Below are 25619 nucleotides of genomic sequence, written 5' to 3'. Positions count from 1 at the left end.
AGGAACTCTCAATTGAGGTGAAGCAGAACATCCTGAGGCTGAAAAAAAAGAAAAAATCCATCAGAGAGATAGCAGACATGCTTGGAGTAGCAAAATCAACAGTCGGGTACATTCTGAGAAAAAAGGAATTGACTGGTGAGCTTGGGAGCTCAAAAAGGCCTGGGCGTCCACGGATGACAACAGTGGTGGATGATCGCCGCATACTTTCTTTGGTGAAGAAGAACCCGTTCACAACATCAACTGAAGTCCAGAACACTCTCAGTGAAGTAGGTGTATCTGTCTCTAAGTCAAGAGTAAAGAGAAGACTCCATGAAAGTAAATACAAAGGGTTCACCTCTAGATGCAAACCATTCATCAATTCCAAAAATAGACAGGCCAGAGTTAAATTTGCTGAAAAACACCTCATGAAGCCAGCTCAGTTCTGGAAAAGTATTCTATGGACAGATGAGACAAAGATCAACCTGTACCAGAATGATGGGAAGAAAAAAGTTTGGAGAAGAAAGGGAACGGCACATGATCCAAGGCACACCACATCCTCTGTAAAACATGGTGGAGGCAACGTGATGGCATGGGCATGCATGGCTTTCAATGGCACTGGGTCACTTGTGTTTATTGATGACATAACAGCAGATGTCCATGGGTTCCAGACTTAAGGCAGTGATTGCCTCCAAAGGATTCGCAACAAAATATTGAAAATAAAAATTTTGTTTGGGTTTGGTTTATTTGTCCAATTACTTTTGACCTCCTAAAATGTGGAGTGTTTGTAAAGAAATGTGTACAATTCCTACAATTTCTATCAGATATTTTTGTTCAAACCTTCAAATTAAACATTACAATCTGCACTTGAATTCTGTTGTAGAGGTTTCATTTCAAATCCAATGTGGTGGCATGCAGAGCCCAACTCGCGAAAATTGTGTCACTGTCCAAATATTTCTGGACCTAACTGTATATACCGACTGTTTGACAGGGTGTGCTACTTTACTCGGTATACACCGGCTCTGCATAGCAGTCATTTATAATACTGCTAGCAGCTCCTCACCCACAGCAGTCCCTTTATAATACTGCTAGAGGCTCACTGTACTTATTGTGGAACTGTTGCTGACATGCGTAACCGCAAGGGTGATAAAGCTTCCCAGGCGTCCTCTACGGACCTGTACTATGTTTGTACCACCTGTGGACGCTCGTTTTCTAATGGCCGAAGCTATCCACTATGCCGGGGCTGCGATGCCCCTACTACCGTGTCACAACAGCCTCCGCTGCCGGACCAGGAGGTCGTGCAGTCTGTGGATTTGGCTGCGGCCACTATCCAGGCAGTACCCCAGTCTGATGACTTTACTCCTGCCTGGGCTCTTCTAATGTCTAAAGAGGTTAGATGACCTGGCCGCTCATATATCCCAGCCTTCCACAGGCTCTCATAGCCCGCCCCCCCCCTGCTCAGCTCCCCCAGGGGAGCCCGCCTTCGTCTGGTGTCTCATTCCAGTACGTAAAAAGGCTGTCTCCAAAAGGCGCCATTGCGACCGTTGTCTCGTCCGACTCGGACGATGATCAGTCTGACTCGGGTTCCGTGACCTTTAGTAGTCACGATTCCCGAGACTCTGACTCTGGTTCAGATGTCCCTTCTGAGTCTAGACATATGGAAGACACAATTTCGGCTGTCAATCACTCTGTCGATTTCTGATCAGCCTTCGGACCCAACGTCTCAGTCGGCAATCAAGCAGGCCAAGGAGCCTCCTAAGTCCTTTGCCCAGGACCCGATTTTTTTTTTTTTTTTTTTTTTTTTTTTTTTTTTTTTTTCATCAAATCATATCTAAACGGTGGGATCACCCTGATAGGAGGTTTAATAAAAAATCCTCCTTCATTCGCTTAACCCTTTCCATCGGAACTGGTTAAGCTCTGGTCAGTACCCCCCGTTGTGGATCCGCCAGTATCCAGGCTGGCTAAACACACGGTTATGTCTGTCTCAGACACCGCGTCTCTGAAGGACTCGTCCGACCGCGCAGTTGATGCTGCGGTCAAATCTATTTTCCAGGCTTCAGGCTCCTCTCTGCGCCCCGTTTGCCTTGACATGGGTGGTGAGAGCTATGAGTGTGTGGAGTAGGAACTTGCGCAAGTTGCTTCGCTCTTGCAATATTCCTTCAGAGGCTCTTGAGATGCTTGATTTGTTCTCTCTAGCCTCTAATTACTTGCTTCACGGCTCCTTAGATGCATCTAGTTTGTCAGCCCTAACGGCAGCCAACGCTGTTTTTGCCCAGAGTCCTGTGGCTAAAGATATGGAACGCGGACAGTGCCTCCAAGAAGTCCCTGTCCACACTCCCCTTCCAGGGTCTTCGTCTGTTTGGAGAATCCCTGGACAAGCTTATATCTGAGATGACGGATGGTAAAAGTACCATTCTACCACAAAAGCGGCCTGTATCCAAACATTTTAAAAAGTCTTCTTGGCGCAGGCAGTCCTTTCGGCCCGCCCCCCAAAAACCATCACAGGGGTCGTCGCAACACTCAGATCGGGGATCCAGTCCCTCAAGGGACTTTTCCTGGCGTTCCCACTCCAGGCAATCTAAACTTAAGGGAGCTCGCCCCGCGAAGGCCCCTTCAGCATGACGCCGGGTACCCCCCAGAGCCGACTCCTGTTGGAGGGCGGCTTCTGCTTTTTCGGGATATCTGGCTAGACAATACTCACGATGCTTGGGTTCGAGAAATCATCACCTCAGGTTACAAGATCGATTTCCATTCCCTACCGGCCAACAGGTTTCTGCGTTCTCGGCTTCCAAAGTCCACAACGCAAAGCCAGGCCTTATGTCAGGCCATAGCCTCTGTGCAAAAAGCAAACGTTATCATTCCAGTGCCCCTGGAACAGCGCGGCAAAGGTTCCTATTCAAACCTCTTTGTCGTCCCCAAAAAAGATGGCTCTGGCCGTCCTATCCTGGACCTCAAAAGGCTAAACCGGTCCGTACGGATTCGGACCTTCCGAATGGCGTCATTGAGAGCAGTACTAGCTGCTATGGAACCGGGAGAATTCCTAGTTTCCATAGACATTCAAGATGCTTATTTACATATTCCCATATGTGTATCGCATCAACGGTTCCTTCGTTTTGCCGTAGGACACCGTCATTTCCAATTCAGGGCCCTTCCCTTTTGGACTGGCTACTGCGCCTCGGGTCTTCACAAAGGTCATGGCAGCAGTCATGTCCATTTTACACTCCAGAGGCGTCCTGGTCGTTTCCTATTTGGACGACCTACTTATCAAAGGGAGCTCTCTTCAAGTTTGCTCAGAAAGCGTGCAAATGTGCCCAGACACGCTCTCAAGGCTAGGGTGGCTTCTCAACTTCAACAAGTCATCCCTCATCCCTCATTCCTTATCAGCGCATCACCTTTTTAGGTATGCTGATAGACACGGTTCAGGCCCGGGGTTTTTCTTCCAGAAGACAAGAGGTCTTCCCTGATCCGGGCCGCCCAATCCCCCCCGCTCCCGCCGTTACACATCCCTCCGGAGTGGGATGAGAGTGTTTGGCAAGATGGTAGCAGTCATGGAAGCCGTGTGGTTTGCCCAATTCCATTTGCGCCCTCTACAACTGGATCTTCTGTCCTCTTGGGACAAGAATCCAGCCTCTCTAGACCGGTCAGTCCGCTTATCTCGGACTGCGCTCAGCTCCCCCGTCTGGTGGACTCGGGTCTCATCCCTATCTCAGGGGGAAGTCCTTCCGCCCTGTCCACTGGCACGTAGTCACGACAGATGCCAGCCTGTTAGGCTGGGTGGGGGCGGTGTTTCTCCACCACACTGCTCACTGACGCTGGTCTCACTTTGAGCGATCCCTTCATATCAACGTTCTGGAGATCAGGGCCATATTTCTGGCCCTTCAGACCTTTCAACCCTTTCTTCTGGGCCTCCCGGTTCGGATCCAGTCAGACAATGCCACGGCTGTGGCTTACGTCAACCGTCGGGGAGGAACTTGCAGCAGGGCAGCGATGAAAGAAGGATTCCTCTTTGGGCAGAGATGTACATTCCCATTATTTCAGCTGTCCATATTCCGGGGATAGACAACTGGGCCGCAGACTTTCTCAGCAGGCAAGGTCTAGCGGCAGGGGAATGGTCCCTCCACGACGAGGTGTTCCATCAGATCACTCTTCGTTGGGGGCTCCCAGATGTGGACCTCATGGCGTCTCGGCTAAGCGCCAAAGTACATCTCTTCGTATCCCGGTCGAGAGACCCGCTAGCGCTCTGCTCCGGCGCTCTAGACCTCCCGTGGTCGCAGTTTCGCCTGCCATATGTTTTACTTCCGTTCCCTCTCATTCCGAGAGTAATCAAGAAAATCAAAGCGGAGGGAATCCCGGTGATCCTCGTGGCCCCGGACTGGCCCAGAAGAGCCTGGTTTCCAGAGCTCCTCCACCTTCTCGGCGACACTCCCTGGCGTCTTCCCGACCGCCCGGATCTTCTGTCGCAAGGTCCAATATTCCACCAGAATACAGCACAGCTGCATTTGACGGCGTGGCGCTTGAATCCTTGATTCTAGCCAAATCACGTCTTTCTTCCAGGGTAGTTCATACCATGCTTAATGCTCGCAAGCCTTCCTCCGCCAGCATTTATCACAGGACCTGGAAGACCTATCTGTCCTGGTGTGACCGTCATAATCGGTCGCCCCTTACCTTTTCAATCCCTTACAGGACAAGTTTCTGCCTTGTCAATTTTTTTTTTTTCCCAGAAGCAGCTGGCTTCTCGCCCTCAGGTCCGTACCTTTCTTCAAGGGGTGGCGCATTTGGTCCCCCCTTATCGTCACCCATTAGATCCCTGGGATCTGAATTTGGTTCTCGGAGCTCTTCAGCTTCCTCCTTTCGAACCCTTGAGAGAAATCTTTCTTCAACGGCTGTCTTGGAAAGTTGCCTTTTTAGTCGCTATTACCTCTATCAGGCGAGTGTCCGAACTGGCAGCTCTGTCCTGTCGCTCACCTTACCTGATATTCCATCATAAGGTGGTCCTTCGGCCTTCCCCCGCCTTCCTTCCGAAGGTCGTATCTTCTTTCTACCTGAACGAGGACATTGTGTTGCCGTCATTCTGCCCGGCCCCGGTCCACTCCTTTTGAGAGAGCCCTTCACACTCTATGCCCTTTTCGTCCTCTCAGAAGGACACAAAAAGGGCGACCGGGCTTCCAAATGCACGATTTCTCGATGGATCAGGACTGCCATCTGTGACACTTACAAAGCACGAGGTGTCGTTCCCCCTCAATCTGTGCAGGCCCACTCTACACGAGCAGTGGGTGCCTCCTGGGCTATCCGCCATCAGGCTTCGGCAGCCCAACTTTGCAAGGTACCGCTACCTGGTCCAGTGTGCACACGTTTACAAAATTCTACAGAGTGCATACGCATGCCTCCGCGGATGCTGCTCTTGGAAGACAAGTCCTTCAGGCGGCAGTGGCCCTTTATAAGTGGCCACTGCTCTATTTGTTGACAGTGTTGATATGTGTTCACTGCAGTTGCAGTTGTTAGTCAGCTCTTAGGCTGATGTTCTACACTGTTAATAGTTCAGTTCCCACCCAGGGACTGCTTTGGGACGTCCCACTGTCTGTGTCCCCCAATGAAAAGGCGAGAAAGGAAAGGACATTTTTGTGTACTCACCGTAAAATGTCTTCCTTGGAGTCTTTCATTGGGGGACACAGCTCCCCGCCCTTGTGGTTTTGGTAGTCCTTCTCCTACTGCTTTTACACCAAACTGAGCTAGTTTGCTGCCTAGCTGGGGTTATATGCTGTGGGAGGAGGAGCTAACACTTTTGCAGATCTAGTGTCACGCCTCCCTGGAGACACCATATAACCCAATGTCTGTGTCCCCCAATGAAAGGCTCCAAGGAAGACTTTTTACGGTGAGTACACAAAAATGTCATTTTTGCATTTAGCAGTTCTGGGAGAGGTGGAAACCAAAAATCTGTGCGCGTGTGCTCTGTGCAGAGAAAATGTGGACAAAACGTATGAGCTGTGTGAGTCTTCTATTGAGAAAACAGTGGTAGAAGATATTTCCATATTTCAGGAAATAGGTTCCAATTCAAAGATTATCGTTGGGCACAAAAGAAGAATCCCCTGTCATCTATGGACCATCTAAACCAGGGGTCTCAAACTCGGCTGGGTGTATGGGCCGCACAGAGGAAAAAAATAATTTGGGGGGCCGCATTCTTTGCGGGACAAAGTGACATTTTTATTGGTACCATATTTTTTTTTACACACCTTTTGGATCACTGATTTTCAACATTTTTCACTTGTTTATTATAACAAATGTGCACATTCTTTGGTTAAATAAAAAAAAAAAAAAAAAAAAATAGTCATGCCTTTGTGTTTTTTTTTTTTTTTTTTTTTTTTTTACATTTTATCCCTTTCTTGTAACGAATAGTGTTACAATTATCACTATGTAGAAATTTTGGCCAACATCTTTTAGTAATGTTCCCCATCCTATAGTAATGTGCCCACCTTGTCCCCATCCTATAGTAATGACCCCAGCCTTGTCCCTATTCTAATGTCCCCATCCAATAGTATTATGCCCATCCTTGTAATGTCCCCATCTTTTAGTAATGTGCCCACCTTGTCCCTATTCTATAGTAATGTTCCCATCCTGTAGTAATGGGGTGGGGGGGGGCAGTGGCGGCGGCCTGTGAAAGGGGGCGCTATAATTTACCGATCGCTCTCGGCTTCCTTCCACCCACAAACGCTGGAGTGAAGGTGAGGGGCGGTCTCCGGCCCCAGATTCACAGTGATTGGACAGATCGGTCACAAGGCTGGTCTCTCCAATCAGAGCTGGGGGTGGGTGAAACACAGGTCACCCAGCTCCAGCCAATGATCGGTGCTACAGCTGCACTGATCAGGGCTGGATTTCAATGTTACAGCCATTTTCAATGGCTGTAACATTACAGTGGCTGTGATTGGCTGACGAACGCCTAACAGCCAATCACAGCCTCCGTAGGTCCGGGGAGGAGACACCACCCCTCGTGAGGTTCCCTCCTCCCCGAATCTAAGGTATTTGCTATTGGCAATGCAAACGGCGATCGCAGCCACCGGGGCCGCGATTTCTGCATACTGACGACGATGATTTTTGATGCAGAAAAATCCGCAGCTACATTCTCCCGTGGACACACAGCCTTATTGTTGTGGATTTTCGTGTGGATTTTGCCTATTCAATTGAATTAAAAGAAAATCGCAAAATCCGCGTCAAATCCGCACAAAATCCGCACCTATGAAAAGGTGCGGATTCCGGGGGAAAGTTGCGGATTTCGATGCAGAAAAATCCGCAGATAGAGTCCTGTGGCCACATAGCCTAAGGCTACATGCGCACGCTGCTTTTATTTGCTGCTTTTTTGGCTGCAGTTTTGTCAGCAGAACTTTCTGACATCTGACTTCCCAGCAAAGTCTATGAGAAGTCAGATTAGTCATGCGCACATTGCAGTTTTTGTCAGCGTTTTTTTTGTCAAAAGTTTGTGACAAAAAAAATGCAGCATGTTCATTCTTCCTGCGTTTTTGTCAAGATTTGTCACCCATTGAAATCAATGAGGCCATCAAAAACGCAGGAAAAATGCATGCTAATCAAAAGTGGTGCATTTTACCTGCCTTTTACCTGCGTTTTTGGTACCAAAAACGCAGGTGATTTGTCAGGAAGTGAGGTCAGGCAAGTGGTCCCGTCCTCCATGTGTTCCCCGAAGTACCGCTGTCCCCAGGGAAGATGATGTGGAGGACGGGGACTATCAGCGTCGGCGGCAGCGAGAGGGAAAAATCAATGTTTTCAGCTGCCAATGTCCATCCCCCTCTGGCTGCCGCCTCCGCCGCTGCTGATAGTCCCGTCCTCCACGTGTTCCCCGAAGTACAGTTGTCCCCAGCATGCACGCACAGGGGAGATGATGTGGAGGACGGGACTATCAGCGGCGGCGGCGGCAGCGAGAGGGGGATGGACATTGGCAGCTGAAAACATTGATTTTTCCCTCTCGCTGCCGCCGCCGCTGATTGTCCCGTCCTCCACATCATCTCCCCTGTGCGTGCATGCTGGGGACAGACAGTGGTACTTCGGGGAACACGTGGAGGACGGGACAATCAGCGGCGGAGGCAGCGAGAGGGAAAAATCAATGTTTTCAGCTGCCAATGTCCATCCCCCTCTCGCTGCCGCCGCTGATAGTCCCGTCCTCCACGTGTTCCCCGAAGTACCGCTGTCCTCGCACAGGGGAGATGATGGACCCCTTTCACTGCCACCGCTGAAAGTCCCGTCCTCCACGCTCCTGTCAGCTCCACGCAGTAGCGCGATCAGCTGAGCAGTCACTGAGGTTACTCGCGGCCACCGCTGGATTCAGCGGTGGCCGTGGGTAACCTCAGTGACAGCTCAGCTGATCGCGCGGCACTCTTCAGTTGCTGTGTGGAGGTCACCTCCATGCAGCAGAGCTGGAAGCGACGCTGGACCATCCTGGATTACACCGGACATGGAGGGCTTTGTCGGGGTTAATAAATTGGTAATGAGGGAATGTGTTTGTGTTTTTTTATTTCTAATAAAGGATTTTTCGGGTGTGTGTGTTTTTATTTACTGTAATTTACAGATCATGGAGGGTGTCTCGGGGAGACGCCTGACATGATTAATCTAGGACTTATTGGCAGCTATGGGCTGCCAATAACTCCTTATTAGGCTGGGGCCACACGGGCACTACTGCGATCCAGTTGCATGACACTCGGCTCGTGCTGGCAGTACAGCAGAGCCGAGTGTCATGCGTGTGTCCTTGCAACTGAGGTCCGTTCGTGCAAGCAGACCTCAGCTGCGGGTGGCGGGCCTGCACTCATGAGGGGAGGGAGGGATTTATCTCCCTGTCTCCTGCGTAGCCGGCTATTGCCATTCTCGCACTGCACTCGCGGTACACCGGTGTACCGCGAGTGCAGTGCGATTTTTTTTTTTTTTTTTTTTTTTTTTTTTTTTTTTTTTTTTTTTTTTTTTTTTTTTTCTTCTCCCCATTCACTTGAATGGGTGCGAGAGAGAGTCTCGGCTTACAATCGCAGCATGCTGCGATTTGTTTTCTTGGTCCGATTAGGGCTGAGAAAATAATCGCTCATGTGTGCTGTCACACAGGCTAGAATTGGTCCGAGGGGAATGCGATGTTTTATCGCACTCCACTCGCACCGATTTTCTCGCCGTGTGGCTTAGGCCTTACCCCGATTTGCCAACGCACCAGGGCAAATCTGGAAGAGCCGGGTACTGTCCCAGAACAGCCGCATCTAATGGATGCGGCCATTCTGGGCGGCTGCTGACTGATATTGTTAGGCTGGGGGGCTCCCCATAATGTTGAGCTCCCCATCCTGAGAATACCAGCCTTCAGCCATATGGCTTTATCTGGCTGGCATTAAAATTGGGGGGACCGCACGCCAGTTTTTTTTATTTATTTCTAATTTTTTTTTTTTTTTTTTCAATTCAACAAGCTTTATGGGCTTGTTTGAACTGAAAAATACATGAAACAATTGTTGACAAAACTGCAGCCAAAAAAGCAGCAAAAACGCACCAAAAAAGCACCTACATTTTTTGTGACATTTCCAGGCTCTCTCTGACAAGGTGCAGTTTTGGCTGCAGTTTGTGAACACGAAAAAGAAGCAGCGTGCGCATGTAGCCTAACTTCACCTGCTCTGAGTGACTCCGCATACACCGAATCAGTCCTTATGGGGAGGGTGGTGTTAGCACTGCTTTTCTGAATACCTCAATCTCAAAGGGTTCGTCTTTTTTGCCTGCTCTTTGGCTATGAGAGCCCTCCTATCCCCATGTTACACTCCCATACTGTCACTGGGCAATATAGTCTGATCGGGAACACAGCGGACACAATCCAGTAACATCCATTTGCTGTGTTATATTGCGCAGTATGTGAGCTGACAGTCATATGTGGGATGACGTGCTATCCATTACTGGTAGATACTTTCTCACACTAACCTTTGCTTTCCTTACGCTTGCAGAAGACATGCCACAAGTGGAGACCAGAGTGGTTCTCGTCCAGGATGCTGGAAGAAATGACGCGCTATTAAAAGCTCTTGAGGTGTGTGACCTGCTCCGTAAGAGATTGAGATATCATTATTCTTTTTTTTTTTTATATGCACAAGTACCGTATATATTGTATTTTGTAATATTCTCTGAATCTTCCTTTCCACAGACAGTTAAGCTAATGGAAGTTCCAGTTATAAAGATAAGGGGAAATTGTCATGAGAAATCCAGAGAATCATTTATAAAAAGCCTTGTAAATATGGTATGGTCACTCCTTCATACCTGCTGATCTTGCATGCGGCACCTCACCAAAGGCTCTTAAAGGGCCCCACTAACACTGTGGAGGACATCTGCTTTATCACTGCAATCTTTAACACTTGGCTGAGATTTTGTTCTTGGGCTTCTCCAGTAATTGGGTTAATTACTTTGGTTCATGGTGAAGGATATTTTTCACCTACAGAATGATTGCACATCCTATGGGATACCAATGTTCACCCCCCCTCCTTCATTTCAGTACTGTGTTTATTAACTAGTAAAAATGTATTTGACCATATTTATCAAAACTGGACTTATTGACAAAAGCAATGTCATAGCTGTTAGGGGTGTACGGATAGCTCCTTTTGAGTCCCAAGGCACGGACAATAGAAATGGCACTTGGTAGGTGGGGGTACTGTTAGCATAACCTTGAGTTCCTGCAAATTATGTATCAGGGCTATAACTGTTGTGAGTGAAGGGGTCGCGGTCACACCCAAACCCTAGATTGTAGGGGGTCCAAATCATTTCTTTGGTCCCTATGAGAAGACTGAACAGCTAAATATCTGTGATATTTGGGGGCTGGCTGGACACTACATTGGGGCCCACAAGATTCAGGTTACGCCACTGATTGCTATTGGCAACAAGTCCAGTTACTACATTGTGACAATTGTAATAAATGATGCTCACGTGTATGTATGTGTGTATGTAATAGAGAGAGATCAATTCAATAGCTAAATTTCTCTTTATTCATATGTTCATGGCAGTAATGCAGGTTCAATTTTTCATATTTTCATTCTTACATATAGCTATTGGTTTTTTCATGTCAGTATTCACACAGCAGTTTCTGCTTTTCATATATTCCCCTTACATAATCACTGGTGTGCATACCTTCTCTCTCGTATATGTGTGTGTGTGTGTGTATACATGTATGTATACATAATATGTATGTGTGTGTATATATGTATGTGTGATAGAGATAGAGATCAATGATCAATTCAATAGCTAAATTTCTCTTTATTCATATGTTCATGGCAGTAATGCAGGTTCCATTTTTCATATTTTCAATTCATATAGAGAGAGAGAGAGAGATATTATATATTATATTAGTTTATATTATATATTTTATATTATATATTATATTAGTTTATATTAGTGTGTGTGTGTGTGTGTGTGTGTGTGTGTGTGTGTGTGTGTATATAAATAATGTGTATATGTGTGTGAGAGAGAAACATACCTGTATGGTGAGAGTATAGAGAGAGTGTGATTGTGGAATACAGCGTTGTTTACCACATATGTTGTTTTGTGACGTGAGATAATGGGATGTGTGACCGCCAGGAGGCAGCATAATGAAGAGGTCTGTATCGAGGCTAGGGAAATACTCTATTTTGATCATTCTGCATCATATTTGCATGTTATAGCATTATTGATAAATCCTCCCCCAGCAAGTCCGGTGTTACACTTTTGTTTCTTTGTCGCTCCATTGGGAGACCCAGACAATTGGGGTGTATAGGCTATGCCTCCGGAGGCCGCACAAAGTATTACACTAAAAGTGTAAAGCCCCTCCCCTTCTGCCTATACACCCCCCGTGCTCCCACAGGCTCCTCAGTTTTTTGCTTTGTGCGAAGGAGGCAGACATGCACGCACAGCTCCACAGATTGGTCAGCAGCAGCTGCTGACTATATCGGATGGAAGAAAAGTGGGCCCATATAGGGCCCCCAGCATGCTCCCTTCTCACCCCACTCTTGGCGGTGTGGTTAAGGTTGAGGTATCCATTGCGGGTACGGAGGCTGGAGCCCACATGCTGTTTTCCTTCCCCATCCCCCTTCGGGCTCTGGGTGAAGTGGGATACTATCGGTCTCCAGGCACTGAGACCGTGCTTCATCCACAACTCCTGTGGAGCCTGCTGGATAGGAGCCGGGTATCGTTCAGGGACATGGCCCTGCTACTTGGAGGTACTCTGTATCCCTGTGGGGACAGCGCACAGCAACACTCCAGCTTTGCTGGGTGTGCTAGTGCACCGGGGACCGCGGCGCTGACCTGGTTAATATGTGCCATTACACACTCAGCGCTGCTGAGTGTGTTTATGTATAGGGACCGCCGCACTGACCGCCGCTGCCATGGAAACACCGCGGCGCGGCTGGGACTTGTAGTGCGCCGGGGACTTCCACGCCGGCCGCGCTTTTACGGCGGCCGCGTTTATTACTAGAGTCCCCGGCTTTTTGCGGCCTAGTTTCCTTTCTTCCCACCCCCAGCCCTGACAGGCAGGGGAAGGGCGGGACGCTGCACAGAACGAGCAGCACCGAGGGCTGGAGCATGCTTTGCATACTCCACCCCCCTCACTGTGCACAGTGCGGGCACCAGTTCCCGCACTTTCTGGGTCACGCCCACGGCTCCCTCCTCTCCTCAGGACGCCGGCAGCCATTCCTGTCAGCTCCTCGGACGCTGCAGAGGGGGACAAAGTCTGGGAGACCCAGGCAGGGACTCTGGTGGCCTCACAACCGCTTTAAGCGGGTGGTAAGCAGCACCTGTGGTGCTAGCCCCATTGTGCAGTAGTGTAACATTATATGTTTATGGTATATATATTTTACACTGTATGGTGCACAGTTGATTTCTGGCTATATACCCTATTGTGTTGCTCAGGGAAGATAATAGCATGGCGCCCACGAAAGGCAGGGGTGCCAAAACACAGGCTTTTTATGCTGCCTGCGCCGCATGTACGACCCCGCTACCGGCAGGTTCCACTGACCCTCATTGTGTGCACTGTTCGGCCCCTGTGGCACTTACTCAGCCAGAGCCTCTGCTAAGAGGGGCCCAGGGGGAGCCACCTGCTGACACTGTCCAGGTGACGGGGACGGAGTTTGCAAAACTCTCTGAGACTATGGCTAAGATACTAGAAGCCTTACAGTCCAGGCCGGTATCTCAGCACAGGGACTCTGTTGAATCTTTGTTCCCTGGCCCACCTCAGTTGGACCAACAATGTCCTCCCGGGGTATCTCATGGGTCCCAGACTGAGGGTTCTGACACAGACCCCAGCCCCAGACCGACTAAGCGAGCTCGCTTAGAATTTCCCTCGACATCATCATATTGTGCAGGGTCTCAGAGGGGGGAATCTCTGGTTGATGAAGCGGAGACAGTTGATCAGGATTCTGATCCTGAGGCCGCTCTCAATCTGGATACTCCTGACGGGGACGCCATAGTGAACGATCTTATTGCGTCCATCAATCTAATGCTGGATATTTCTCCCTCAGCTCCTCCGGCGGAGGAGTCGGCTTCTCAGCAGGAGAAATTCCGTTTCAGGTTTCCCAAGCGTACACAGAGTATGTTTCTGGACCACTCTGATTTCAGAGAGGCAGTCCAGAATCACCATGCTTGTCCAGATAAGCGTTTTTCTAAGCGCCTTAAGGATACACGTTATCCCTTTCCCCCTGACGTGGTCAAAAGTTGGGCTCAGTGTCCCAAAGTGGATCCTCCAATCTCCAGACTGGCAGCTAGATCCATACTTGCAGTGGAAGATGGGGCTTCACTCAAAGATGCCACTGACAGGCAGATGGAGCTCTGGTTGAAATCCATCTATGAAGCTATCGGCGCTTCTTTTGCCCCAGCATTCGCAGCCGTATGGGCGCTACAAGCTATCTCAGCAGGTCAAGCGCAAATTGACGCAGCCACACGCACGTCCGCGCCACAGGTGGCGTCCATAACCACTCAGACGTCGGCATTTGCGTCTTACGCTATTAATGCTGTCCTGGACTCTGCGAGCCGTACGGCGGTTGCAGCCGCCAATTCGGTGGTACTACGCAGGGCCTTGTGGCTACGGGAATGGAAGGCAGATTCTGCTTCCAAAAAGCGCTTAACCAGTTTGCCAATTTCTGGCGACCGATTGTTTGGCGAGCGTTTGGATGAAATCATCAAACCAAGGGAAAGGATAAATCCTTACCCCAGCCCAAACCGAACATACCCCAACAGAGGAGGGGGCAGTCGAGGTTTCGGTCCTTTCGGGGCGCGGGCAGGTCCCAATTCTCCTCGTCCAAAAGGCCTCAGAAAGATCAAAGGAACTCTGATGCATGGCGGTCTAAGTCACGTCCTAAAAAGACCACCGGAGGTGCAGCTACCAAAGCGGCTTCCTCATGACTTTCGGCCTCCTCACTCCGCATCTTCGGTCGGTGGCAGGCTCTCCCGCTTTTGCGACACCTGGCTGCCACGGGTAAAAGACCGTTGGGTGAGAGGCATTCTGTCTCACGGTTACAAGATAGAGTTCACCTCTCGTCCCCCGACTCGATTCTTCAGGTCATCCCCGCCTCCCGAGCGAGCCGAGGCTCTTCTGCAGGCGCTGGGCACTCTGAAGGCAGAAGGAATGGTGGTCCCTGTTCCTCTTCAGCAACAGGGCCACGGTTTTTACTCCAACTTGTTTGTGGTCCCAAAGAAGGACGGGTCTTTCCGTCCTGTCCTGGACCTGAAACTTCTCAACAAACACGTAAAGACCAGGCGGTTCCGGATGGAATCCCTCCGCTCCGTCATCGCCTCAATGTCCCAAGGAGATTTCCTTGCATCGATCGATATCAAAGATGCTTATCTCCACGTACCGATTGCTGCAGAGCACCAGCGCTTCTTGCGCTTCGCCATAGAAAACGAACACCTGCAGTTCGTGGCACTGCCGTTCGGCCTGGCAACAGCCCCACGGGTTTTCACCAAGGTTATGGCTACTGTAGTAGCGGTCCTCCACTCTCAGGGTCACTCGGTGATCCCGTACTTGGACGATCTGTTGATAAAGGCACCCTCTCAAGAGGCATGCCAACACAGCCTCGACGCTACCCTGGAGACTCTCCAGAGTTTCGGGTGGATCATCAATTTGCCAAAGTCAAATCTGACACCGGCCCAATCGCTGACATACCTTGGCATGGAGTTTCATACCCTCTCAGCGATAGTGAAGCTTCCGCTGATCAAGCAGCGGTCACTACAGAAAGGGGTACAATCTCTCCTTCAAGGCCAGTCACACCCCTTGAGGCGCCTCATGCACTTCCTGGGGAAGATGGTGGCAGCAATGGAGGCAGTCCCTTTCGCGCAGTTTCACCTGCGTCCTCTTCAATGGGACATCCTACGCAAATGGGACAGGAAGCCGACGTCCCTCGACAGGAACGTCTCCCTCTCTCAGGCGACCAAAGCTTCCCTTCGGTGGTGGCTTCTTCCCACTTCATTATCGAAGGGGAAATCCTTCCTACCCCCATCCTGGGAGGTGGTCACGACGGACGCGAGTCTGTCAGGGTGGGGAGCGGTTTTTCTCCACCACAGGGCTCAGGGTACGTGGACCCAGCAAGAGTCCTCGCTTCAGATCAATGTTCTGGAAATACGGGCAGTGTATCTTGCCCTGAAAGCGTTCCAGCAGTGGCTGGAAGGCAAGCAGATCCGAATTCAGTCGGACAATTCCACAGCGGTGGCATACATCAACCACCAAGGCGGCACACGCAGTCGGCAAGCCTTCCAGGAAGTCCGGCGGATTTTGATGTGGGTGGAAGCCACGGCCTCCACCATCTCTGCAGTTCACATCCCAGGCGTGGAAAACTGGGAAGCAGATTATCTCAGTCGCCAGGGCATGGACGCAGGGGAATGGTCCCTTCACCCGGACGTGTTTCAGGAGATCTGTTGCCGCTGGGGGGTGCCGGACGTCGACCTCATGGCGTCCCGGCACAACAACAAGGTACCGACGTTCATGGCACGGTCTCAAGATCCCAGAGCTCTGGCGGCAGACGCCTTAGTTCAGGATTGGTCGCAGTTTCAGCTCCCTTATGTGTTTCCTCCGTTGGCACTGTTGCCCAGAGTGTTACGCAAGATCAGGGCCGACTGCCGCCGCGTCATCCTCGTCGCTCCAGACTGGCCGAGGCGGTCGTGGTACCCGGATCTGTGGCATCTCACGGTCGGCCAACCGTGGACACTACCAGACCGACCAGACTTGCTATCTCAAGGGCCGTTTTTCCATCTGAATTCTGCGGCCCTCAACCTGACTGTGTGGCCATTGAGTCCTGGATCCTAGCGTCTTCAGGGTTATCTCAAGACGTCATTGCCACTATGAGACAGGCTAGGAAACCAACGTCCGCCAAGATCTACCACAGGACGTGGAAAATTTTCCTGTCGTGGTGCTCTGCTCAGGGTTTTTCTCCCTGGCCTTTTGCCTTGCCCACTTTTCTGTCCTTCCTTCAATCTGGACTGGAAAAGCGTTTGTCGCTCGGCTCCCTTAAGGGACAAGTCTCAGCGCTCTCTGTGTTTTTCCAGAAGCGCCTAGCCAGACTTCCACAGGTACGCACGTTCCTGCAGGGGGTTTGTCACATCGTTCCTCCTTACAAGCGGCCGTTAGAACCCTGGGATCTGAACAGGGTGCTGATGGTTCTTCAGAAACCACCATTCGAGCCAATGAGAGATATTTCTCTCTCACGCCTTTCGCAGAAAGTGGTTTTTCTAGTAGCAGTCACTTCACTTCGGAGAGTGTCTGAGCTAGCAGCGCTGTCATGCAAAGCCCCTTTCCTGGTGTTTCACCAGGACAAGGTGGTTCTGCGTCCGGTTCCGGAATTTCTCCCTAAAGTGGTATCCCCCTTTAATCTCAATCAGGAGATCTCCTTACCTTCTTTTTGTCCTCATCCAGTTCACCAATGTGAAAAGGATTTGCACTTGTTAGATCTGGTGAGAGCACTCAGGCTCTACATTTCTCGGACGGCGCCCCTGCGCCGCTCGGATGCACTCTTTGTCCTTGTCGCTGGCCAGCGTAAAGGGTCACAGGCTTCCAAATCAACCCTGGCTCGGTGGATCAAGGAACCAATTCTCGAAGCTTACCGTTCTGCTGGGCTTCCGGTTCCCTCAGGGCTGACGGCCCATTCTACCAGAGCCGTGGGCGCGTCCTGGGCTTTGAGGCACCAGGCTACGGCTCAGCAGGTGTGTCAGGCAGCTACCTGGTCGAGCCTGCACACTTTCACGAAACACTATCAGGTGCATACCTATGCTTCGGCGGATGCCAGCCTAGGTAGACGAGTCCTTCAGGCGGCGGTTGCCCACCTGTAGGAAGGGGCCGTTTTACGGCTCTATCACGAGGTATTATTTTACCCACCCAGGGACTGCTTTTGGATGTCCCAATTGTCTGGGTCTCCCAATGGAGCGACAAAGAAGGGAATTTTGTTTACTTACCGTAAATTCCTTTTCTTCTAGCTCCAATTGGGAGACCCAGCACCCGCCCCTGTTTTTTTGTGTGTACACATGTTGTTCATGTTGAATGGTTTCAGTTCTCCGATATTCCTTCGGATTGAATTTACTTTAAACCAGTTTATAATTCTTTTCCTCCTTCTTGCTTTTGCACCAAAACTGAGGAGCCCGTGGGAGCACGGGGGGTGTATAGGCAGAAGGGGAGGGGCTTTACACTTTTAGTGTAATACTTTGTGCGGCCTCCGGAGGCATAGCCTATACACCCCAATTGTCTGGGTCTCCCAATTGGAGCTAGAAGAAAAGGAATTTATGGTAAGTAAACAAAATTCCCTTCTTTGCCAGCCAAGCCCCATCTTTCTGATCACGTGCGGCCATTGTAGCTCTTTCATTATTGCCATTCGCCTGCACTCAGCGTGGCTAAAGCAGCTGCCAGGGGCATTACAGGAGCAAGACCAATTTGCCCATCCATGTGTGATCAGCAAGTTAGGAGCGCTCTGTCTGGAGTGTGGGTTGAATGACGCAGTCAGTCTTTTGTGGTCTGTTCTAGGTTTGATGCCTACAGGGCAGTACTGAGTACACAATATCAAGACATGAAAGGTCACAACTGTCAAAATGATAACGTTGGATTCTTTAATCTGCACTAAAACAGGAAAAATGACTCATTTCTATATCTGCCCATTATACAATGTTGAGGGCTCTCATACGATGGACACACTAGCTGTCACTTAATATACTTGGAGAGAAATTTAAAAAGCCCATTTATGTACATTAAAAATACCATTAACACATTTCGGCCAGATCCGTATTTGATTAGTTTCTCTAAGTTCCCTTGACACTATGCAACTTTCAGAAGTCAGAAGCAGGCAGTCGTCCCTGTGCCTTCAATGGTCAGGGTTCTGAATAGGTGTGAACTGTTAACGCTCACATTTTTAATAACTGTTTTTTTCTCTTTTTGGGTAATGGTCAGATATTCATGAAGGGGTAACCTAGTAGTCCCAAAATTACCAGGGATACAGCTGCCTGAACAAGGATTTGGCTGCCCATATCCAATACACTGTAATGGGTAATGCAGTTCAAGGAATGTTTTTAGCCTCCTGAAATCCATATCATAATCTATATCTCACCCCCACTCTGGTACTGACTTATTTTCCACACAAACGTGTGCATGTGTCTCCATTGGAAGAGAGAGCAGGTGATGCGGGGCGAGGGGGTTCACAAAATTCCTTTTCTTTATCGTTCCTTTGGGAGACCCAGACCATGGGTGTTTAGCTTCTGCCTCCGGAGGACACACAAAGTACTACACTTAAAAGTGTAGCTCCTCCCTCTGAGCTTATACACCCCCTGGTGAGCAGACCCAGCCAGTTTATCGCTTTGTGTTCAGGAGGCATTCATCCACACATGCATTCTCATATGATTTTTTCCTTTTGGAATGAGTTTGAAGAACTGCAGGTCCACGTCTGGACCCCCGGCATGTCCCTTCTCACCCCACTGTGTCGGCGGTGTTGTAAGGTTGATTTCCTAGGCTGGAGCCTTACATGCCGTGCTCCTTCACCATCCCTCCTGGGCTCTGGCTTGAAGTGGGAGCCAGCACAGTCTCCATGCCTGACAGGAGACCGGTCTCCATCCGCAGCCCTTCAGGACCCTGCTGGACCGGAGCACTCATCCCCAGGGACCTGGCCCTGCGTCTCAGCAGCTAAGTACCTGAGACGTTTATATTTGGGGGTCCCTGTGCTTTATTGTTTGGGAAGAGTGGGCTTACTGTATTTACTGACATTTCCGGCGGGTTCTCTAGCTGTCGCCCGAGAACCGCGCCAATGGTGCCTGCGCGTCGGCCTCGCCGCTCAAATTTAGGCACCGGCTTCGCCGGAGGCCTAGTTTCGTTTCACTGCCCTCGCATGTCACTCATGCAGAGGGACAGCACGGCTCCTCCCGGCGGCCGTTCTGCACAGGGGAGGGACACTCCCCACTGCTGTGCGTGTCTCCTCCCCTGTAGGTCTCTATGGCCCTCCAGATCCCGCTCTTTATGAAAGTCCTGCCACCTCTCTTCGCTCCGGCGGCCATTTTCTCAGTTCTCTCAGCGCTGGTCTGCGTTCTGCATCCCTGCTGAGGTGCTGTGTTTGGGGGTCCGGGCTTCGGGATCTGGAGGGCTCACAACACCGCTCTGCACAGCACGGCGGTCTGGTAAGCCACAACCGGCTCCGGTTGTGGACCTCTGTATATACTCTCTGGGGTTCATTCTCTGGCAGAGCCCCCACTCCAGCAGCATGTCTCACACGAGGAGTAAGGCTCCAAAGCTTTACTCTGTATGCGCTGCATGTAAGCTCCTGCTGCCTGAACCGAGCACCTATCCAAATTGTGATGCCTGCTCTACCTTGGCGGTGCCACAGCCTGGAGTCTCTCCCTCAGTGGTCTCTCAGGCTGCTCCTGCTCCTGTGGCTGAGCCCCCGGCTTGGGTAGAATCCTTTTCTAGGTCTATCTCCCAGTCTTTTGCTGAGTCCATGGGTCTTCTGTCCAGGACTTTGCGGAATATGCATCAGCCCCCCTCACAGGGTGCCTCTGCTGCTAGGGCTCTCTCAGGACCGGAGCTCACAGAGGATTCATCATCAGGTCCCAGACCCCGTCGTCCTAAGGAGACGTAGGGTTCCCTCAGGGGGCTCTGAGGCTAACTCCATGTACCCCATTGATCTGTCCGAAAGTGACTCAGATGTTAGTGACTTGATTGCTTCCATTAATTCTGTACTGGATCTCAATCCGCCAGTATCAGAGGAGCAACCCTCTCTGGCAGAAAAGCACCAGTTTACCTCGCCTAAGAGGGCAAAGAGTGTGTTCTTCAACCCACTCCAGTTTTCAGGCCGCTGTGTCCAAGCCCAGGGCCTGTCCTGACAAACGCTTCCCAAAGCATGGTTCTGATGACCGTTTTCCCTTTCCACCTGAGGTGGTCAAGGAGTGGGCTCAGTCCCCAAAGGTAGACCCCCCGGTGTCTAGGCTCTCAGCCCGGACCGTTGTCGGTGGCTGATGGCACCTCCCTTAAGGATTCCACTGACCGCCAGATTGACCTTCTGGCCAAATCCGTATATGAAGCGGCGGGGGCCTCGTTTTCCCCGACTTTTGCAGCAGTGTGGGCTCTCAAAGCCATATCTGCTTCTCTAGAGGAGATGCATTCCCTCACCAGGGAATCTATGCCCGAAATGGTTGCCTTGACTTCCAAGCTTCAGCTTTTTCATCCTATGCCATGTCTGCCATGCTGGAGGCTTCTCACCGCACTGCGGTGGCTTCGGCTAATTCCCTCGCTATCCGCAGGATCTTGTGGCTTAGAGAGTGGAAGGCAGATGCTTCTTCAAAGAAGTACCTTGCTGGGCTCCCTTTTGCTGGTTCCCGGCTGTTCGGAGAACAGCTGGATGAAATCATTAAGGAAGCTACTGGCGGGAAGAGTACTTCCATGCCACAAACCAAAGCCAGGAAACCTGCCCAGGGTAGGAATCAGTCGAGGTTTCGCTCCTTTCGTTCCTCCAACTGGTCGTCCTCTAAGCCCTCGGCCTCGTCCACTAACTCAGCCAAGGACCAGAAATCCAACTGGCGCCCAAAAGCGCGTCCACAGAAGACCGCAGGAGGTGCTGCCACTAAGGCAGCCTCCTCGTGACTATCTGCCCGCTCCAGCAATGTCCTTAGTCGGTGGCAGGCTCTCCCACTTTGGCGACGCTTGGTTTCAACACGTCTCCGATCAGTGGGTGAGAGATATCATCTCCCACGGCTACAGGATAGAATTCTCTTCCAGACCGCCAAACAGATTTTTTTCTCTCAACCCCTCCCTGCTCCAAGGCCGCCGCCTTCTCACAGGCCGTGGCATCCTTGCAGGCCAACGGAGTAATTGCATCGGTTCCCGCCCGGGAACGGTTCAGAGGTTTCTACTCAAATCTCTTCCTAGTTCCCAAAAAGGACGGTTCCTTCCGGCCCATCCTGGATCTCAAGCTTCTCAACAAGCATGTTCAGGTGCGGCACTTTCGCATGGAGTCTCTGCGATCAGTCATTGCCTCAATGACCCAAGGGGATTTCCTGGCATCCATCGACATCAGAGATGGCTATCTGCATGTGCCAATTGCAGTTTCACACCAGCGTTGGCTACGTTTTGCAATCGGAGAAGATCATTTCCAATTTGTGGCTCTCCCCTTCGGGTTGGCCACAGCCCCTCGGGTATTCACCAAGGTCATGGCTGCAGTGATTGCGGTTCTGCACCTACAGGGGCTGGCAGTGATTCCTTACCTGGACGACCTTCTAGTCAAGGCCTCATCCAGCGCAGACTGTCAGCGGAGTGTCTCGCTCACTCTCGCCACTCTAGCCCAATTCGGGTGGCTGGTCAATCTTCCCAAATCCACTCTGACTCCGACCCAGAGTCTCAGAGGGATGCAGTTTGAGACTTTGCCGGCACTTGTGAAGTTGCCCTTAGTCAAACAGCAGTCCCTCCAACTGGCGGTGCGCTCTCTGCTGAGGCCCCGCCGTTATACCCTCAGGCGTCTGATGCAGGTGCTGGGTCAAATGGTGGCGTCAATGGAAGCTGTTCCCTTTGCCCAGTTCCATCTGCGGCCCCTGCAGCTGGGCATTCTCCGCTGTTGGGACAAGCGGTTTTCCTCCTTACACAGGTTAGTGGCTCTGTCGCCACAGACCAGGAGTTCTCTTCAGTGGTGGCTTCGGCCCCTTTCTCTGTCCCAGGGGCGCTCCTTCCTGGCCCCGTCCTGGGTGATCTTCACCACGGATGCCAGTCTATCCGGCTGGGGAGCGGTATGTCTCCACCACAGAGCGCTGGGCACTTGGACTCCGTCCGAGTCAGCCCTTTCAATCAATCAATGTGCTGGAAACCAGAGCCGTGCTTCTAGCTCTCCTAGCCTTTCACCACCTGTTGGTGGGCAGGCATATTCGAGTCCAGTCAGACAACGCGACAGCGGTTGCCTACATCAATCACCAAGGCGGGACACGCAGCCGCCTGGCAATGTTGGAGGTACAACGCATCCTTCAATGGGCGGAGGACTCAAAGTCCACCATATCCGCAGTCCACATCCCAGGCGTGGAAAACTGGGAGGCAGATTATCTCAGCCGTCAAACCGTGGACGGTGGCGAGTGGTCCCTGCACCCGGCAGTGTTTCAGTTAATCTGCCGCAATTGGGGCACTCCGGACGTGGACCTAATGGCATCCCGTCACAACAACAAAGTTCCTGTTTACGTGGCCCGCTCCCACGATCCTCAGGCATTCGCCGCGGACGCTCTGGTTCAAGACTGGTCCCAGTTTCGTCTGTCCTACGTGTTTCCCCCTCTAGCTCTATTGCCCAGAGTCCTGCGCAAGATCAGAATGGAGGGCTGTCGAGTCATCCTCATTGCATCGGACTGGCCCAGGCGAGCCTGGTATCCAGACCTGCTCCATCTGTCCGTAGAGATGCCGTGGCATCTCCCGGACCGTCCAGACCTTCTCTCGCAAGGTCAGTTTTTCCGTCCGAATTCTGAGGCACTCAAATTGACGGCGTGGCTCTTGAGTCCTGGATTTTGACGGCTTCTGGTATTCCTCCTGAAGTAATCTCCACTATGACTCGGGCCCGTAAGTCTTCCTCTGCTAAGATCTATCACAGGACTTGGAAAATGTTCCTGTCCTGGTGTCGCTCTAACGGCCATCCTCATTGGCCATTCTCTTTGCCGACCTTTCTGTCTTTTCTACAGTCCGGTCTGCAGCTAGGACTGTCCCTCAACTCTCTCAAGGGACAAGTCTCAGCTCTGTCAGTTCTGTTCCAGCGGCGTCTCGCTCGGCTGGCTCAGGTCCGCACCTTCATGCAGGGCGCGTCTCACATCATTCCGCCTTACCGGCGGCCCTTGGATCCCTGGGACCTTAATTTGGTTCTCACGGTTTTGCAGAAACCCCCCTTTGAGCCTCTTAGGGAAGTTTCTTTGTATCGGCTTTCACAGAAAGTGGCCTTTCTGGTGGCCATAACTTCCCTCAGGAGAGTCTCTGATTTGGCTGCTCTCTCTTCGGAGTCACCTTTTTTGGTTTTTCATCAAGACAAGGTGGTTCTCCGTCCGACTCCGGACTTTCTTCCTAAGGTGGTCTCTCCTTTCCACCTTAACCAGGACATTACCCTACCTTCCTTTTTGTCCGGCTCCTGTTCATCGCTTTGAAAAAGCGCTGCATACTCTGGATCTGGTGCGTGCTCTCCGGATCTGTGTCTCGCACCGCTGCACTTAGGCGGTGCACTTCTCTTTTTGTGCTAACCACAGGTCGGCGCAAGGGCCTCTCTGCTTCTAAGCCGACCTTAGCCCGTTGTATTAGATCGACCATTTCGGACGCCTACCAGAGTACTCAGGTGCCTCCCCCGCCGGGGATCAAGGCACATTCGATCAGAGCTGTCGGTGCCTCTTGGGCTTTTAGGCACCAGGCTACGGCTCAACAAGTCTGTCAGGCTGCCACTTGGACTAGCCTGCATACCTTTTCGAAGCACTACCAAGTGCATGCTCATGCTTCGGCAGATGCGAGCTTGGGCAGATGCATCCTTCAGGCGGCTGTCGCCCATTTGTGAAGTTAGGTTCTGCCTACTTCTTAGTTTTTTCTGTTTATTTCCCACCCAGGGACTGCTTTGGAACGTCCCATGGTCTGGGTCTCCCAAAGGAATGATAAAGAAAAAGAGAATTTTGTTTACTTACTGTAAATTCTTTTTCTTATAGTTCCGTATTGGGAGACCCAGCTCCCTCCCTGTTGCCTGTTGGCAATTTTCTTGTTTCGCGTGTTCTCACCGGCTGTTGTCGTGGACAGAGTCTCCGGTTGTTCCGGCTCTTGCTCTGTTCTACTTGTGGGTGGCTATTCTCCTTCAGCTTTTGCACTAAACTGGCTGGGTCTGCTCACCAGGGGGTGTATAAGCTCAGAGGGAGGAGCTACACTTTTAAGTGTAGTACTTTGTGTGTCCTCCGGAGGCAGAAGCTAAACACCCATGGTCTGGGTCTCCATGGAGAAAGAGAATTTACGGTAAGTAAACAAAATTCTCTTTTTTTTTAAGGGAACTTCCATAAAATGCTACTTACTTGTCAAAGTGATGTGTGTGAATAGGTGTGGCGCTATGGTGCGATATGTCAAAATTCCTGCAGATATAGGGTCATCTGCATGTCAATAGCGTTTAAATATTATCTTGTAGGCTATTCACTGAGCGCTGTATAGTTACTCCCCAGCACATTGACAGCCCACAAAACCGGAGGAGGTCAGAGCAGCAGCTCAATCCCTCTGGATGTCAATTACTTCAACATGAAGTGTGCTTGAAAGGGGCGCTGATTATCTGCAGGGCTCAGGAGAGCCAGCGCCAATACTGCTGGAACGGCGCCTGCATCGGAGGGGAGTATGGCAGCTATTATTTCATAAGGGGGAAATAGTGATTGAGACAGGGTTGTCAGAGTAGGGGACATCACCATTAATATTTTTTATAAAATGTTACGCATAAGCAGATTGTTATACTGATATAGCGGTAAAAATTCCGTATGCCTCTTAAAGGGAATCTGTCACCACATTTGCCTATCTAACCTATTATTGTGGGCATATAAGTTATAGAAAGCGGACCATAGTATTACCTTTCTGTCTCCATATTAGAAGCCTTGTGGAGAAATCGCTTTATATAAATGAGCTCTTCCAGGCTATGGGGCGGATACTGCCTGGAAGATAACTCCTGAGATTATTATAAATAAAAGGGGCGTTACCAGTGTAAGACAAGTAACTGACAATGAGCAGGAGAAATGAAATTTGTCATTGAGACTCCGGCCCCAGACATGTCACAAGTCTCCCTGAGGTCTGCTTCATTGCAACAATATTGCAACCCTGGCTGCCTGTGAGATAAAGGCTGAGGCAGAGAGGATCCTGCAGATGTTAGTTATAATCACACACAGCTCTGCAGTGGGAGCAGCCATTACACATCACACTGGTAACGCCCAGTTAACTCCGCCTCCAGAGAGTATAAGTAATCTTCCAGGTAGCATCCGCCCCATAGCCTGGAAGAGCTCATTTATATAAAGTGATAAGATTTTTCCAGAACAAGTCATCAAATGTCAAACAGATCATATGTGGTGACAATTCCCTTTAATAGCTATAATTGTTTATATACTTGGCAGTCAATGGGGGGGTACTAATCACTGATGTAAAGACTCCCTTGTGTGACTGCAAACAGTTTCCTGCGAATCCCGAAGTACAGTAAGACAACTTAATG

General features: G+C 50.7%; 1 protein-coding gene across 2 annotated transcripts in view; it reads left to right on the top strand.

Moving 5' to 3' along the window:
- ECT2 (epithelial cell transforming 2) overlaps nt 1-25619 on the top strand; it is a 303927-nt gene that overhangs the window by 42830 nt on the left and 235478 nt on the right. The window contains exons 3-4 of one of the 2 annotated variants that reach the window (XM_075338549.1): nt 9939-10018; nt 10133-10225. In XM_075338549.1, the coding sequence (XP_075194664.1) occupies nt 9939-10018; nt 10133-10225 (173 nt within the window). The remainder of the gene's footprint in view (nt 1-9938; nt 10019-10132; nt 10226-25619) is intronic. The other variant, XM_075338550.1, reaches the window with a different exon arrangement.

This window comes from Anomaloglossus baeobatrachus, chromosome 3 (assembly GCF_048569485.1).
Source record: "Anomaloglossus baeobatrachus isolate aAnoBae1 chromosome 3, aAnoBae1.hap1, whole genome shotgun sequence".
Classification (NCBI taxonomy): Eukaryota; Metazoa; Chordata; class Amphibia; order Anura; family Aromobatidae; genus Anomaloglossus; species Anomaloglossus baeobatrachus.
Note: the sequence above shows the minus strand (reverse complement) of the source record. Positions and strands in the feature narration are given on the sequence as shown.